The sequence below is a fragment of the Pocillopora verrucosa genome, chromosome 13 (assembly GCF_036669915.1).
Source record: "Pocillopora verrucosa isolate sample1 chromosome 13, ASM3666991v2, whole genome shotgun sequence".
Taxonomy (NCBI): Eukaryota; Metazoa; Cnidaria; class Anthozoa; order Scleractinia; family Pocilloporidae; genus Pocillopora; species Pocillopora verrucosa.
The window spans coordinates 15,517,511-15,533,941 of record NC_089324.1 but is presented as its reverse complement, the minus strand read 5'-3'; the positions used below and the strand labels follow the sequence as shown (position 1 = coordinate 15,533,941).

At 35.8% G+C, this 16,431-nt stretch overlaps 1 protein-coding gene across 1 annotated transcript in view; it reads left to right on the top strand.

Annotated features, from left to right (window-relative positions):
- The first annotated feature begins 2,247 nt into the window (after positions 1 to 2,247).
- The window catches only part of LOC131772256 (phospholipid-transporting ATPase ABCA3), a 31,026-nt gene continuing 16,842 nt past the window's right edge, over positions 2,248 to 16,431 (top strand). The window contains 19 exon segments of the mRNA XM_059088145.2: positions 2,248 to 2,412; positions 2,534 to 2,593; positions 2,595 to 2,608; positions 5,415 to 5,446; positions 7,073 to 7,270; positions 8,072 to 8,206; positions 8,908 to 9,067; positions 9,885 to 9,996; positions 10,552 to 10,662; positions 10,766 to 10,909; positions 11,049 to 11,143; positions 11,276 to 11,389; positions 12,055 to 12,255; positions 12,926 to 13,046; positions 13,703 to 13,807; positions 14,257 to 14,538; positions 14,809 to 14,927; positions 15,518 to 15,664; positions 15,834 to 15,923. Coding sequence (XP_058944128.2) covers positions 2,356 to 2,412; positions 2,534 to 2,593; positions 2,595 to 2,608; positions 5,415 to 5,446; positions 7,073 to 7,270; positions 8,072 to 8,206; positions 8,908 to 9,067; positions 9,885 to 9,996; positions 10,552 to 10,662; positions 10,766 to 10,909; positions 11,049 to 11,143; positions 11,276 to 11,389; positions 12,055 to 12,255; positions 12,926 to 13,046; positions 13,703 to 13,807; positions 14,257 to 14,538; positions 14,809 to 14,927; positions 15,518 to 15,664; positions 15,834 to 15,923 — 2,297 coding nt within the window. The 5' untranslated portion in view covers positions 2,248 to 2,355.

Genomic DNA, 16,431 nt, shown 5'->3' with positions numbered 1-16,431 from the left:
CATCAGACCACGTATTTTCCGAGTTATCGGCATTAAGTTCGGTGGTCGCGTATTAAATTGGACGCCACATAAACAAAACTTATTGAACTCAGACTACATTGTTATTTACAACTGTAACTCCAATGAGTGGCCAAAAGAGAACTTCTCCTTACAATACTAAAACAGCGTGAAGCAAACAGATGATGAGAAAGACGAAAAAATATCAATTAGGGAACTGTTAGTTGATTCAATACTAAATTCTCTAAACCAACAAAACGACTACACAGTTAACAATTGGTTCATACGTTAGCGTGCGTTCATCGAGATATGAAGCACGCGGGAAGTTTGGAGAGCACTCAAGAAGCTAGAGTTGCTCTCGGCTACGCCTCGAGCAACTCTTACGCATCTTTCGTGCTCTCCAAACTTCCCGCGTGCTTCATATCTCGATGAACACACAGCTGACGTATGAACCAATTGTTTTGTAACATTTTCAACTCGATGGAAAATATTTTTCTCGAGGGATTTGTTTGCTGACGTCATGAGCGCGCACAATAGGAATATGAAGCACGCTCGCGCAATTGAATTTGATTAGACAAATTTACTAGCTATGTTATAAAATGGGTTGGAATATAGTCTGAGTTTAGTACAAATCGACTGGGTACAAAACGTCCGTGGGTACGAAATGACTGATAACCATATCAGTATAAGCTGATGACATGAGAATATCATGTAACACAATTATCTACATAGTTAAGATACGCAACTCTGCTGGTGTTTCAAAATAAAAGTACCGCTCAGATAAACGTTCAATAGTTTCGCCAAAAAGTCACAACAAGTTGGCACTACAATATTTGAAAGTTTTTTTTTTATTTTTGATTGCACAAATTTGCTCAGACTGTTTGAGAAAAAAAATTCAAACGTGTGAAGGAAGTTGTATGTGTATTTATGATAACCCGAGGTTACAGCTGTCCTTTTTGCGTTTCGGTTTTTTACGCAGTTTAAGTGTTCTTGTTGCCAACTTTAAACTCACTTTTTATTAAATATTCCAAATGAAGGGCGGCGCTTATTCTATAATTACTACTACAGGAAAATTTGAAAATGACTGAACATAGAATAATTTGAAATTCAACGTGAAATCTCGACTGACCCGATCGAACAGTTCTGATGACTGTAAAATTATTTCTTTGAATGCATCTATCGTGACTACTAAAAACCCTGCACACGACAGCGATTTTATCTGAATTAAAAATATTTCTAAAAATTGAAATAATTTTGTCAAAAGCAACACCGCAAATTATACTTTTGTAACAACATAACAATTATGCTCAACTATATTTTAAGACAAAAACTCGTAAATATATTTTCACGAATATTTGCTACAGATTGCTTTTTTTTGTCTGTTATATCACTCTAGTGAGTCATTCCATAAGAAGAGTTCTGTACGCGTAAAAATTAACACATTAAAAATAAAGTTTTTTTTTTATTGACTCTGGACTGGATATTATTCATTCAGTATATTTGTTATGAAAGTTTGCATAATATATGTATATCTATATATTTTTCAACCTGTGTTGTCCAAAAGTGCAAGTGGGAAGCTCTCGCACAAAAAAAAGACGATTCTAATCTTTGTGGGAAGTGGATTTTCTGAACCTATTTTTTTTATAAGTAGTCACTAAAAACTACGTAGGTAAACACATGTATTTGCTTATGACTTGTTAAGAGGTTGAAAAAAACCCATAAAGACCCTAAGGATGATTAAGAAATTTGACGCGGGATTGAATTTTACTTCTCAAACATACCTACGTTATTGATTTTCTCGTCAAATTCAGTAGATTTACTTTATGAGGAATTTGGTAAGCTGTAATGGAGAACAGATACGTTTATTCAAATGCTGATGCATTGCGCTTCAACTCGCTAGAATCATAACTATAATTATCGTAATTTTAAATGCTAATGAAGACTTCTTTGATAAGGCCATGCAACACTTGACAACGGGAGCAATACATGTCCTGTTCGGTAACCAAAACAAACTGCTGAACAAAGGGACTAGAATTAATTTGGAAGAGAAAATAAAATATTTAAAATGTCCTTATTCTTAACAGTGTGCAAAATTAAATTTATGCTTAGCTAACAACAAAGCAAATCACACATTTTCCCAGTACTTTTGAAGCCACCACCACAGTTTATTTGTGATATTTTCCGCTTGAGTAGACAGGTGTACTTACGAGCGCCATCTTGAATTTTAAACACCTCAGTCATGCGCTTGTGGGCCATAAATAAAAAGCGAACACCTCAACGCAGTTCCGCCTTAGTCTGCTGAATACACGATGGAAATGACGTCCTAACTTTTGGGCAATTTTTCGTTTTCTTTCGGCCATGGCTACTCGTTTTAGACAATTTCGTTTGCTGCTGTGGAAAAACTTCATTTTGCAGGTTTGTGATGCAGTGACTTTCTTGGTGAAATCTGCACAACTAATGGTGTATCTGGCGTCCTCTTGTTCACTGCAGTCGCTGCTCACAATTTGTTTCGCTCTCTTTTTTATTTGCTTTGTAGGTTCGTCGGCCGATAGGAACAGTATTCGAGCTCTTATTGCCCGTTCTTCTCATAGGAGTTTTTAATCCTACCAAAGTAAGTTGCAATCATCGTGATCGGCGTTTTTAGAAACATTACGTAATTTATATTTGCTGAAGATTTTGTCTAAAGAGGACACAAATCGCCATTCTCTATCCAGCAATACATGGAAGAACAGCTGAACAAGTCAATTTGAAAATGAAAAGATAATATTTTACAACTATACAGCGCACTGCGATCAGTGAATCTAATTGTTATTATGGTGTGTCGATCGACAAAACGGCACGAAACCGTGGTGAAGAATATTACGTTTAAGAAAATCACTAATTGCTTGAACTCCTCATCAGCGCTGTATAGATCACCCTTCAGTGTTAAAACATACTTGTGATTGTCTTCACCATTGCACAGAAATCAGACATCGCTGTTACACGAGCAAGAAAACTTTTAAAACATTTTAAAGTCGGAATTACTCAAGGCAGACGTGAATATTGCAAGCCGCTCACCCAGATAATTGAAAACTCATGAGAGTCCACTATGTTCAACAACCGCAAACAATGTTTCTCAGCCCAATATAGCAATATTCTGACGATGTATACTCGGGTCTCTAAGCTTCAGTTCATTGGACGAGAAAGATCATATCGCCTCACGTTTCCTTAAGTCCAGAGTACATCCTAGGTACGTAAACGATCCTCTAAGTTTTTCTACCATTCAACCATACGGAACTTGTTGGGTGATCGAAAGATGCATTCGTCTGCACAAAATTTTAACCGATAAGGCCACACCGCCGAGTTACAACTGAAAAATAAAAATATTCTTCAAACAGCTGCAAGTTTCATATGTTAAAAAGATCAAAGCACCGCGTATTTCTAGTCAACGAGGAGTTATGAATGAACATTCCACCATTAACGCATATGAACCCCCATGAATTCTGATATTTCACGTTTATAGCTGCATGGATTCAGTAAGCTACAAATTGAGCATGTAAGGCTAAGCTGCAACCAATATATAAGCTTTCCCCTACAACGAGAAAAGATTAAATATAGTTTTTTTTTGGTTTGAATTTATTGATTTACCAGGCTTACTTATTCACACCTGTCAAGCAAAGCAACGATCCTTTTCAGGTGGACAACAACGAGCAGTTGTACAAAAGAAGCCTGAAAAATTACACGGACACTTTAAGATTAATCGCTCTGGAGTTCTATATGTGATATTTGACTTGAGCTTTTCCCCTCACTAACTATATATGACACTACCTCACAATCTTATTGTTACTTCAACTATATATACATGTATAATAATTATAGCTAAAGTCTGCTATGTCAACTTCCTCAATAAGAAATTCGAACCATGCAGTCAACCAATAGCCACCATGAGTCAGCACTTTCGTTTATCCATCAAGCTCAGAAAAAAGAATTTCACGAGTGATTCACATGTAAATTTGAAACCAGGTTTCTTTGGGGTAGAAAACAGCTTGAGTCTGATGATCACTTTGTGCTTGAAATATGAGTTTTACAAGGTTATATTAAATCTTTTTTGATGTGAATGTTTTGTGTATCCAGATACTTGTTAGATATTCTATCCTTCCCCGTAGCGAAGTGAACAGAGGTTTAGAACACCATCGATTTTACCCCTCAGGCTGATGATAACTGCCGTCGACATTTTAAAAATGTCATTCAATCTTGGTTACAGCATTCCTTTCCCAAAAACTTCCTTCATCCACCAACCTCATAATAACCATAAATAAACTGTTTAAGTTGTTGGTTCGCTGATGATAATAACGGCATGGTCTTAAAGTTCTCCTTCTCTGTCATAAATGATAAAACCTTGAAAGGGATTAGTAGTCTGATTTTGACCTAAAACCATAATAAGCTCAGCTAAGAGAAGCCAATTTTAGAGGATTATCTTTTATCTCTAACACAGCTGTGAGCAAGCACATTGTGAGGTAGATTTTCAAGAGGATAATTCTACATGGCCGTGTGTGAATACAAATTTTATCTCTTGAGTGTTTCAACATCCAACCACGAAGAAAATAATTAATCATTACAAGAAGTGTTTCCTCCCAAAAGAAATTGAACTCAACCATTAATATAAATAGTGTTTGCAAATTAAAAAACCCCCCTAGATGGAAGTAAAACAGGTAATTTCATAACCATGATGACTGTCATTTTCACCTTTGAGGATTTAAATGATGCATTCATTGGATGCGATGAAGATATCCCACATTTTTCGAAACAGGAGAAAATCTGATATTTCATCAAAGTATTATATTTTAGCTTGATACACGTATTTCGAATTCCTCTTTGAAACCTCCGAGGGACTGTCAGTGGGTAGGGCACTCTTGTGAAAGAAAAAAATTGTCAATCATTTACACAAGACATGGAAGATGTTTTTTCATGCGGCCAAACAGACAATTAATTTATGTAGACTTAAACCTCTCTTGCTTTAATAATAAAAAACTTGACATGTTTAAGTCCATGGATGACAGGAAGGAATTATGATGGTCTTACTCCCAGTGAGCTGAACACCTGCACGAAATAACTTTTTGCAGTATATACATGGACGTCCATAAACCACTTGCTAGTTCCCAAACTACTCTTTAATTTTCACCATGATTACAATATCATCTCTAGATCACATAATTCAATCAGAAGAAAAGAGGAAATGATCCACCAACCAAAGAAGCTCTTGATTATTGCAAATTCTCCTTGTCAGCTACTTACAAAATGTATAGAGAGCAGTATGGAGAATATGCATGTTGATGTGTAAGATGTAAAGGTTTAAGCCAAAAGCCGTTATTCATTTATGCATGTACAATTGTAGATTCATTCCTCTAATTCAAAAATTTCTTTTTTTCTTCCTGCAGGTTGTTCATAAAGACAGAAGACTTCTGTTTCAGTGAGTAGGATATTTTATTACTAAATAAATTCAGGTCAAAATAAATTCATAAAATAAATGTAATGTAAAATTAATGCCTTTGATGTGAGACTTAAATACAATAATTATGTTTAGATTTGTGTATTATGTCAAATTAAACCTTAAGCCTTTATTAAAATGCCAACAGCAAAGTGGAATTCCACAGTAATTTATTCTAAATTACTCCATCTAACTATGTTGATGAGTCACTTAGTTACTTAAATGAGGAATGACCCAAAATGACCTGGAATGACCTAAACTGATCTAAAATGACCCAAAATGAGCTAAAATGACCTGAAATGACCTTGAGTAATTTCTAGAATGACCAAAATGACCTTAAGTGATATCTAAATTGACCTAAAATGCCCTAAAATAACCTTGACAGATGTCTTAACCTAAAATAATTGAAAATAGCCTATACTGACCAAAATGATGTAAAATGACATTTAAACTTTACTGGAACAATTTAAAAAAGTTAAATTGCTAGTGATATACAATGTTCAGAACAACAGAACTAAATGCAGGAGCTGGTCAAGTGCTTACCTTCTCGGTTTTATGTAAAAGTTAATTGCCACTTTGAATCACTTAGAACACCTTGGATCATTGTGCTACCACCAGCTACTATAATTGTGGATCTGTTAGACATCAGTCAAAGTTATTTTAGGTGTTTTTTTTCTCATTTTAGCTGTCACTGTGCACATCACTCAAGGTCATGCATTTTAGGTCATTTAATCACTTAAGGTCATTTTAGGTCATTTTAGGCCATTTTTAAGTCATAATTTTAGGTCATTTCACAGGTAGCTCATTTTAGGTCATTTCTTTTTTAGTTACAACATGATGAGTCAATAGCACAAAGTGTAAACAAAAGTATAACAAGTTGAAACTGAATTGTTACTAAATGTCAATGTAATAGCACTTGATCTGTTTTTAACTCTACAAACATACGAAAAGTTTGTCGTAGGACTCTTGAATGTCATCTTGCTGAGCTGAAAGAGCTTTTTTCTTATCTATAAGCTGTTATTTGTAATTTGGCCCATTTGAACAGGGACTCAACCTCTCTGAAGTAAATTTTTTTACAGACCATTATGATTTTCTTTCAAGTATTTAAAAATGTGAAATCAACGGGTGATACAGAGATTTCAACATCGTCAATGATTCTTAGCTGGTTTAAATGAAGGAAGTTACTGAAAAAGGAAAAAAAAAAAAAGAAAATGCAAAGCAAAAACTGAAATGTTACACAGTTCACTCTCTTCACATAATCTGATGATGATGATAATCTTAATCTCGCAGTTAGTAAGTTTTAATGTACAACAATTAAGATCACTGCTACTTCCTTACCAATTTTTGGTCTGGTTTATGCACTTGTACATCCTGCAGATCATAATCAATATTTTTTAGTGAAATTTTTTGCAGATTTTGTTGACAAGCTTATCTAGATTTCATGAAACTCTACACTAATTTCCTTTATTTTGAAATTTAAACACTCCTCTTTTATTGATTTCCTCTGGCGGATGAATATATTTATTTTGCCTGATGTGAGTCACTTGGTCTTTTGAAATACTTTGACAGTTAACTTTACATGATTAAAAAAAATTCTGCTCTTTACAGGCACTTTTGAACCATTACCATCAAAAGATATACCAGCAGGAATTGTAAACAGTTTAATTGATGAAGATGCCAAGAAGAATCTTTACCAAAATCCACCCAAGAATTTAAGTTTAAGTAACAGCACAGCAGTGACAGCCATCCTGAGGAAGACAGTGGAAAACAAGACGTATCTTGCCTATTATCCAACATCCCCTCCAGGTATGCATTTAACGGTTGTTGGTTAACCTTTTTAAGTACCTTGAGTGACCAAGACAGAATTTCTCCTTACAATATCAATACAGTATAAACCAGATTAGTGATAAAAATAAAGAAGAATATCAATTTGGGGATGATTAGTTGATCCAATACTAAATTCTCTGAACTAACATTAAGAAGAATTGTGTGGTTGACAGTAAGGAGAATTACAAACTTAGTCTGGGTTTTAAAGGGTAAAAACATCAGTTTTCTGTTACCTCTCAGGAAACCCACTGAGTGTTGGGCTGTGGTTGAAGCCATAAGCTGGTTAGCCTGTGAAAATATTTTGCACGATCATGATCATGACATGCATCATATGCTTTATTAAACCCAGGATACATTAATGCACACTGACAAATTTGGCTAAGTGTTGATATATTCAGTGTGGAGAAAAAGCGGTTCATTAAATATTACCTTAACTTATTTTAAATTTATAATTATTATGCATTAGACCTACATGTACTATGAAAATCTTATTGGTCAAGAGAATTCAATCAATATTGAGTGAAATTGACACGATAAATGCAATATCTATAGGGGATTAATTGCATTTATCATGTCAAGTTTAAAGTCTGCCTAGTTCCCTAGCCTCTCATTCGTGAAGTGTTCACTCAGAGAGCAGTGTCTTCTTTTGTGGATAACAATGTTCACCTATATACATGAATAATAGCACAGGCAAATTTTTTCAGTTTTTTCCAATATATAGATCCTATTTTGTAGCAATTTTTCTCCATTTCTTAATGTTCTTTTAATATTATCCTTTAGTGAGAAAAATCATGAACAGAGTGGCAAGCATCACTGGGTTAAAGGTTGTCCACAACAGCATATTCCACAAGAAGAACTGGTCTTCTGCTGAAGAACTGGCTGATGAAGCCTCACAGCATGAGGAATACTATGCAGGTACTGATAATGTTGATGATTATATACATGTGGTCATTAATTTCTGATCAAGATGATTTTAGTATATTGAGGTAATAAGGTGATTTCGATTGCAATTTGATGTTAATATTAGCACAACTAAATGTTTCAAAGACAACAACATTGCAGGAGCCTGTATAGGGCCAGTGCAATTTGTAGTCTTTGGAAAAATTTCAGGTGCTTTTAAAATTATTACACCAAATTTCTCAAGAAATCAGGTTATTACTGATAATGTATGTCACAGGAAGGCAAGAAAGGAAATTTTGCCACGTACATGCTATTTGTAATCTGCACTCCTGTTGTAATAAGTTTGTGCTCATTGTTACATAAGAAGAGCTCAATTTTTCATGTACATCATTAAACCAGTTACTGGTAACCCTTTCATCCTAAGAGTGACTAGCAACTAATTCCTCCTCATCAAACCGTCCCTTAATTACATGTTAAGGTCATGAGATATTGGGAATGATCACCAACCAAAAAAGGTCTTGATTGTTAAAATATTTCTCCTTGCCAGCACCATAAGAAATGAGAAGAAAACAGTATGGAGAAGTTGTATATTCATATATAATGGTTGCAGCCTGCAACTGGAGCACTACAGATTCAAATAACAGTTTGAAAAATACACCTTAATGAGATTTGTTACACAATGATGTTTTGTTGAAACCTTTGGCATCTCTTCCTAGTTGTGGACTTTAAAATCAGCAAAGATGCCACAGAACTTCCTAAACAGATCAAGTATAGCCTACGATTTTCACATACTATTAGTGGCAGCCGGAAAAGCTGGAGGACAGAAAATACCTACCCAAACTTTCAGGCTGTAGGACCCAGGGTAGATGAAGATGGGTAAATACATGAGCTAATTGAAGCTAATAAATATTTGTTGCTACATAATCATAAAAAAAATTGTTTATCATGGTAATCATTGTTATTATTTTCATTAGAAATATATTTATTTCAAGTGCTAAAATCTATTTACAGTGGAATCTGTAATTCTTTATCTTATAGATATGTTAATAGCAGTAAAACTAGTATGTTTGCTAAGGGAGAAAAACAAAATGTATTTACAAATCTGTTGACTTTGATTGAAATAGGTAAGATTTATTAAGGCTAAAATATAGCATTAAATAACTAAAGGCTGATATGGAGAAATGTTAAAATTGGCAATAAAAAGGCCTGGGAGATGGCCCCTTCAATATCCTTCCTCCTTCACTGTCATCATTATCATCATTATCATTATCATCATCATCACCATCATTATCATCATCATCATCATCATCATCATCATCATCATCATCATCATCATCATCATCATCATCATCATCATCATCATTATCATTATCATCATCATTATCATCATCATTATTATTATCATCATCATTATCATTATCATCCTCATTATCATTATCATCATCATTATCATAACCCTCACTATCATTATCATCAGCAGCATCATCATCATTATCATTTGGATTTAAAAATCTCTAATTTAACAGTAGCCTCACTAGAACATGGAAAGATGTGACTGTACTTTCTAGTGTATTCTCCAAAGGCACAGTGAACAACTGAGAATTTATGGCAAAATCAGTATTAATAGTCATTTTGATCAGTGTTCAAAACACTTTTTATAAATTGACCTTACATTGTTCTCTTTTTTTGTCAGTCAATGTTGTAAAGGATATTCATCACATTTTGTGCTGGTACAGTATGCAGTTGATATGGCTATTATTCAAGAACAGGCAAACCTAAGTCAACAAATTCCACTCAAACTGCAGGTATTTTTATGGCATAAATGTTTGAAATACAGTGTAATGTTACTAGCCATGTCATAATTATTATGGCTGCAGTTTATCTTCAGTGCAATCAGGCTCAGAAATTAATCCAATCCAAAGGAGATAAACACTTAACAAGAAATATCAAGAATATTGCATACATGACTTTTCAAATGAATAAACATTGTTGTCATATCATGGAGAAAAACATTTTTTGAGTAAGAAGTAATTAAGGCAAGTTGTAATTTTACTCTTGATTTTAATTTTTTTTACACCCAAACTACACGTACTGTAATGAAGTCCCCACAAAGTTTACTCAATGTGTATTTGATAATGATGACAAACTGGAACCAAAGGAACTGGACTATTTGAATAAGTGTTTATTTTTTCCTCTAAGTTGTCTCTCTTTGTTACCTGTAAATCATCTTTGCTAGATCTACGCTGTAGATGAATGGCATTCTCTTTCTATTTGGTTTTCTCTATCACAGTAACATATTTTCACCAATACATGTGTATGTATGCCTAACAATTGTGATTTTGAATACTTTTCTTGCTCAGCAATTTCCCTATCCAAAGTACACTGAGAACTTCTTCATAGCAACAGTGGAGGGACTCCTCCCCCTGCTCATGACTCTAGCTTTCATGTATTCTGCCATGAGTGTTATAAAGGTCAGTGATATTGTTACCAACTATGCCTGAACCGTTTATTGATATCCATGTTAAAAAAGGGAAATGACCTTTATTGAGATAAATTTCTTTTTCGGTTTTACAGGAGCTAGTTTTTGAGAAGAACCAGCGTTTGAAAGAGTCCATGAAAATGATGGGACTTGCAAACTGGATCCACTGGCTTGCTTGGTTCACCAAAAACCTCTTGTTTCTGCTTGTATCAATAATTATAGCCACAGCCTTCTTGAAGGTGAGTATATAATTTTGACATCTGTTTGACATTTTTATTTTAGAATATTATCAGGTATCTTGTAATTAATCCTGCATTTGTGGTGATGAGATATTTTAGTCAGAGCGCATATGCTAATTAAATATTACCTTCTCTACAGGGATTTAAAATTTTTGAGTTCTCCGATGGCTTACTTATCTTCGTATTTCTTCTACTGTACATGATAGCAAGCATTATGTTCTGTTTTGCATTGAGGTAAGTACTTATTTGTTCTCATAAGTGTATTATAACATACTTGATAGCAGTGAAAGTAAGGTTGATTATCCTTGGAAAGGTATACGTCTAGGGTAATCTGAGTAACCTAACCTTTAAATTTGCCATTTCCAGTGTTTTCTTCTCAAGACCAACTGTGGCCATGCTGTTTGGCGCAGTAGCCTGGTATTGTACTCTGGTTCCTTATCAGACGTTTGCTCAGCAAGAGGCATATGAGGCTTTGTCAAGGTACAGGTTTTCATACAGTGTTTATGTTAATGTATATAACCACCATATCTTTAAAAAAAAAACCCGGTTAATACTGTATACAGATAACAGACTGAAGGAAAACAGTTGGTTGCACAGGGCTAATAATTGCTAAACCTTAACTGCCAGAACTTATAGTACCGTTGGGGGGTGATATTATGAATTTTTGATGGGATAATTCACAAGTAACCCAAACCTTTCCCCTTCAGAATTCTTAAAGTTTCCTACAAATTCTTTTCTTGAGTGTGAGCAGAGACCATGCTTAAGTAAAGTGTCTTTCCAATTCATGGCACATCACACTGACCAAACTAGGGCTCAAGCCCTGAGAATCCGATCCACAGTCTAGTACATGTATGCTATCATCACTGTGACAGTGCATCTTCTAGCTGCGAGTTATTTATTAGTACTTGTACATGTAGGTGAAGTTTAGTTGACCCTAATTCAACCCAAGGATTAAAAAGTTAGTTCTCTGCACTGACTGCCAGACAATTCCGTTAATTTTCTCTTTTAGTGGCTTACTGTTCCCTTTTTGATGTGGTTCTGTCTTCTTGTCACTCAAGGTTAATAGTGGTATCAACAAGAGACCTTTTTTTTGGTCACGCCTGAGAGTGAAAGGGTGTTAGCAGAACTGTTGTTTATTACCACAGGTCTGAGAAGGCTGCTGCATGCCTTTTGCCAAACACTTGCCTTGGAATTGCAACCCGCATCATTGCCAAATTTGAGATTAGAGAGGTGGGACTGACCTGGAGCCGAGTATCTGAATCTCCTGACCCTGATGATGACTTCAGCTTCGATATGGTTCTAGGAATGCTTATAATTCAGAGTCTTATCTTTGGAGTAATCACCTGGTATGTTGGTTTTATTTGCAGTACTGTTGAGAGTAAAGCTGTACTGTATAATTATAAAGTATTATAGCTATAAGTATATGCAAGCAAGTAAGATGTAGTAGCCAAAGAAATCTAGAAAGAGTGTGATGAACATTATGGTACTTTTAAAAAAGATTTTTTTTTGCCTTGTCACGAGCATGGGACAAAGAAGAAATTCTTAGTCCCCATGAGGAATCAAACCTAAGACCTTCAGATTCCACGCTTCGATGTTCTACCACTGAGCCATAGAGACTCTACCATAAGTGAGGTCTATTACGAAGTTCATATGACATGTGTCCTGCATATGCAGGATGCGTGTCCTGTCAACTTGTCTTTATGACAAGTTCAATCTGTATTAATTGTCACATGTTTATGCTAGAGCTGTCAGTAAAAGGGGAAATGTGTAAATGGCTAAAACTGTCAGCTATAGTCTGCCATCTTTCACTACATGTAGCTACTTTCACCTTTGTTTACTACAGGTGATGATGAGAAATTGCATGATTATTTAAACACTCCATTTTTCAAGATAGAAGATCGGAAACAGAATGATTTAAATCCTTGGTCTAGCTTTCAAGATAATTTTAGTGATGAACCAAAATGTTAGTTGTCAGAGGTACTTGTTACACTTCAATCTTTCACTCCTTACTTGTAGGTATGTTGAGGCTGTATTTCCTGGTAGTTATGGAATCCCCAAACCTTTTTACTTCCCCTTCACAAAGTCCTACTGGTGTGGAGTTTCCAGTGACAAAGTTGTTCAAGTAGGAGCTGAACAGGTACACAGTATTTCTACTACTGAGTGGTTTCTTTTCAGAGAAATTGTATCAACTTCACTGTTGACTCCTAATAGTGATTAGCAGCTAATTTCTCCTCACAATATCACCCCTGAATCACATCTTAAGGTAATGAGAATGAAGGAAATAATCACTAAGTAAAGAAACTCTTGATTATGAAACCAATTCTCCTTGTCAGCACCTAACAAAATGGACAGAGGAGAGTATGGAGAATTTTCATATTTGTGTCAGGGTGTAATTGCTTTATACCAAACACAATGCTTTTTCATGAACCCCTGCCATACAAGTTAAAACAGATTAAATAGGACTGGGGTCAGGTTCAGGGCAGGGAAAGAACTGGAGGTGAGGTAGAGGATGTACATGACAAAAAATTGTGAAAATAACTGGCAAATTATTTTGAAGAAAACAGTGCTGTCTTGCTTTGCCTACTTTAAGGAGTTCTTCTTTTCAAAAAAAAAACAAAAGAAAAAAAAAAAGAAAAAGTGGTTTCAAATTATTCAATGATAAAATCTGTGTTGGTGAAAACAATTTTCTTTTCGTACTGGTCCACAAGTCAATTAGTATTAATTAAAAGTAAAATGTAAACCTGTTCTCTTTATTGAAAATAATTATAATTATTTTTTCCTCTTGTGGTGTAGGAATTAAATACAGTGGACAAGCATTCTGATAATCCAGCCATTGAAAAGGAAACACATGACTTGCCTATTGGTGTGGGAATAAAAGATCTTAGGAAAGTGTTCAAGGTACATGTAGGCAATATTTAGTGGAAGTTAAAGTCAGTAGTTTAATGTAATGAAGGTAAAGCATGTACTAGAGCAAAGAAGCTCATCCCACCCAAAGTTTATCCAAGTTTCCATAGCATGAAGCTACTAGCAGTATTACTATTCCCACCTGGATGTAATGCCAATCCATCGCAAAGTTATCCTGCTGCATTTCATTAGGCTCCCCTGATAATCTGCCAGTACAGTCATGGGAGGAGTGGGAAGGAACTGTGAGAGTAAAGTGTTTTTCCTAAGAACACAATGTGATGACCTGGAAAGGTCTCGAACCCAGATCTCTTGACCCAGAGTCAAGAGCCCTAACCACTGAAACACCATATCTTCCACTTAATATGATGAAGTGGCTTTCCAGCTCACAAAGTGTTTTTACATGTTCTTGTGTTTTGATGCATTTGTGTTATCTGTTTTATAAGGGCTCAAAAGGGTCCAAGGTTGCTGTGGATGGACTCAGCCTGAACATATACAAAGGTCAGATTACAGCACTGCTTGGCCACAATGGAGCAGGAAAGACCACTACCATGTCTATCCTAACTGGGCTCTTTCCACCCTCTGCTGGTTCTGCCCATATCAACGGCAAGAGTATTCTCACTGACATGGAGGGTATCCGCGAGAGTTTGGGACTCTGTCCTCAACATAATGTTCTTTTTGACAGGCTGACAGTTAAAGAACATCTGACATTCTTCATCAACTTGAAGGTATGAAATGGTTTGAAAGTCTTAATGCTGTCAGCAGATATACTCAATTGCCAGTTGAAGATGTAGATAACTTAGGATCAGTTGCTTGCCAAGTCTCACATCTTGAGCTTGAGAGTCAAATTTGCAACAAAATCGTGGATCTTGGGTACATAATGTAAACTATCAAAACCGTAGGGACTTAAGAAATATCATAACATGTACATGTCCAATAATTTTTTAGTAGCAGAGGTACACTTCGTGAATTTCTACTTTTAATTGTGTAACTTTTAGGGAACATTTGGGCAAGAAGCTGAGATTGAAGTGCTTCAGATGATCAATGACATTCAGCTGACTGACAAATTAAACTGGGCCTCCTCTAAGCTGTCTGGTGGGATGAAGCGGAAACTGTGGTAAATTTGTTGTAAAGTTGTTAAGTAGCTGACTCCCACTTAAATTGAAAAACGGCTGCCCTGGGTTTAGATGAACTTCACTGTGTCCTAAAGATGGCGCGGGTGGCTAGTAAACCCCCCTCTACCCCGCCACAAGTTCTCATTGTAGGCAACTTTCAGCACTGATTGGATCAGAAAAGAGGATATGAAAGGCTTGGGGTCAGAAACTACCATAAAACTATTCAGGGCTGCTGAACAATATTTTTAACCCATGGAAGTTCCGTGAGAACTAAAGATCCAATCATGATGCAGTTACAATTATCTACAACTGCACTTGTGAAATTGACTGCTGATCAGAGAAGCGTGCATGACCAGATTGTGTCAGTTAACTTTGCTAAGTTGTCATTTAAGCTATATCTAGGGGATAAGTTCCCTAAGTGAATTTCAGAGTGCTTACTACGTTTGGTCAAAGTTTTAGAGCTTTAGCGCCAGCGTCTTCTGTTTTTGGTAAACTTTCGTTCGGTTTGAAATGTTTAGCTGTAAATACAGTCACTCTTAAGATCTTTTACCATTGTTTGGGCAAGGTTAGAAAAGTTCAATTCTCTTCACAGCTGTGCTATTGCACTAATTGGAGGTTCACAAACTGTGTTCTTGGATGAACCCACCTCAGGAATGGACCCATATGCCAGAAGAGGAACATGGGACCTGCTGCTGAAGCACAAAGCAGGAAAGACCATCATTTTGACAACTCACTTCATGTAAGTTCCCCTGTAAATGAGCCGTGTGCACTAAATAGAAATCGTTACAGTAAGGACAGAGAACAGATTGGCCATTACCTTTCTGGACCAACTTTGTTCTAGAGAACAATCAATATAGTGATATAAATTCTGTGCTAAATATTCCTTGTTTCTATTACTGGTTTTTAAGGGATGAAGCTGATTTCCTTGGAGACCGAATTGCCATCATGGCTGATGGGCAACTTCGATGTTGTGGCAGTTCTTTGTTTCTCAAGGGCAGGTAAATCACAATATTTTCTGTCTTCAGTTTTTGGCAAAACTAACTCTTCAGTAAACCAGACTCAAATGTAACCTTTGATTCTCTAGTTAACGGCTGATGATGACATATTTTGTGGAAAATGAGTCTTTGTTGGCAACAACATTCCTGTTTAAGGATACTCTCGCCCAGTTGATCACACTACACAATAAGTTTGCAGTGTTATCAATTACCACTATCGTCAATGTGGAACATGTAGGAAACTGACCTCTCCTCAGCAGGTCTCCTCCCTCTCTCACTTCCCAGGGGCCGACTTGAAATTGTTCTCGGTCTTAGGCCCCTCTCTCGAAAGGGGAAATTTTATAGACCTTAAGTCATCATATAAAATTTAAATCGAAAGGTGTTAGCTCTGAATCAATTCTTTCTGTAATGCTCTCTGATATTTTTACAGTTCGAATTTCAAAACTATCAGTATCTCAGTTTTTGACGCGTAATTTCTGATTTCTAATAACCGGCCCCATAGGCCATTTCT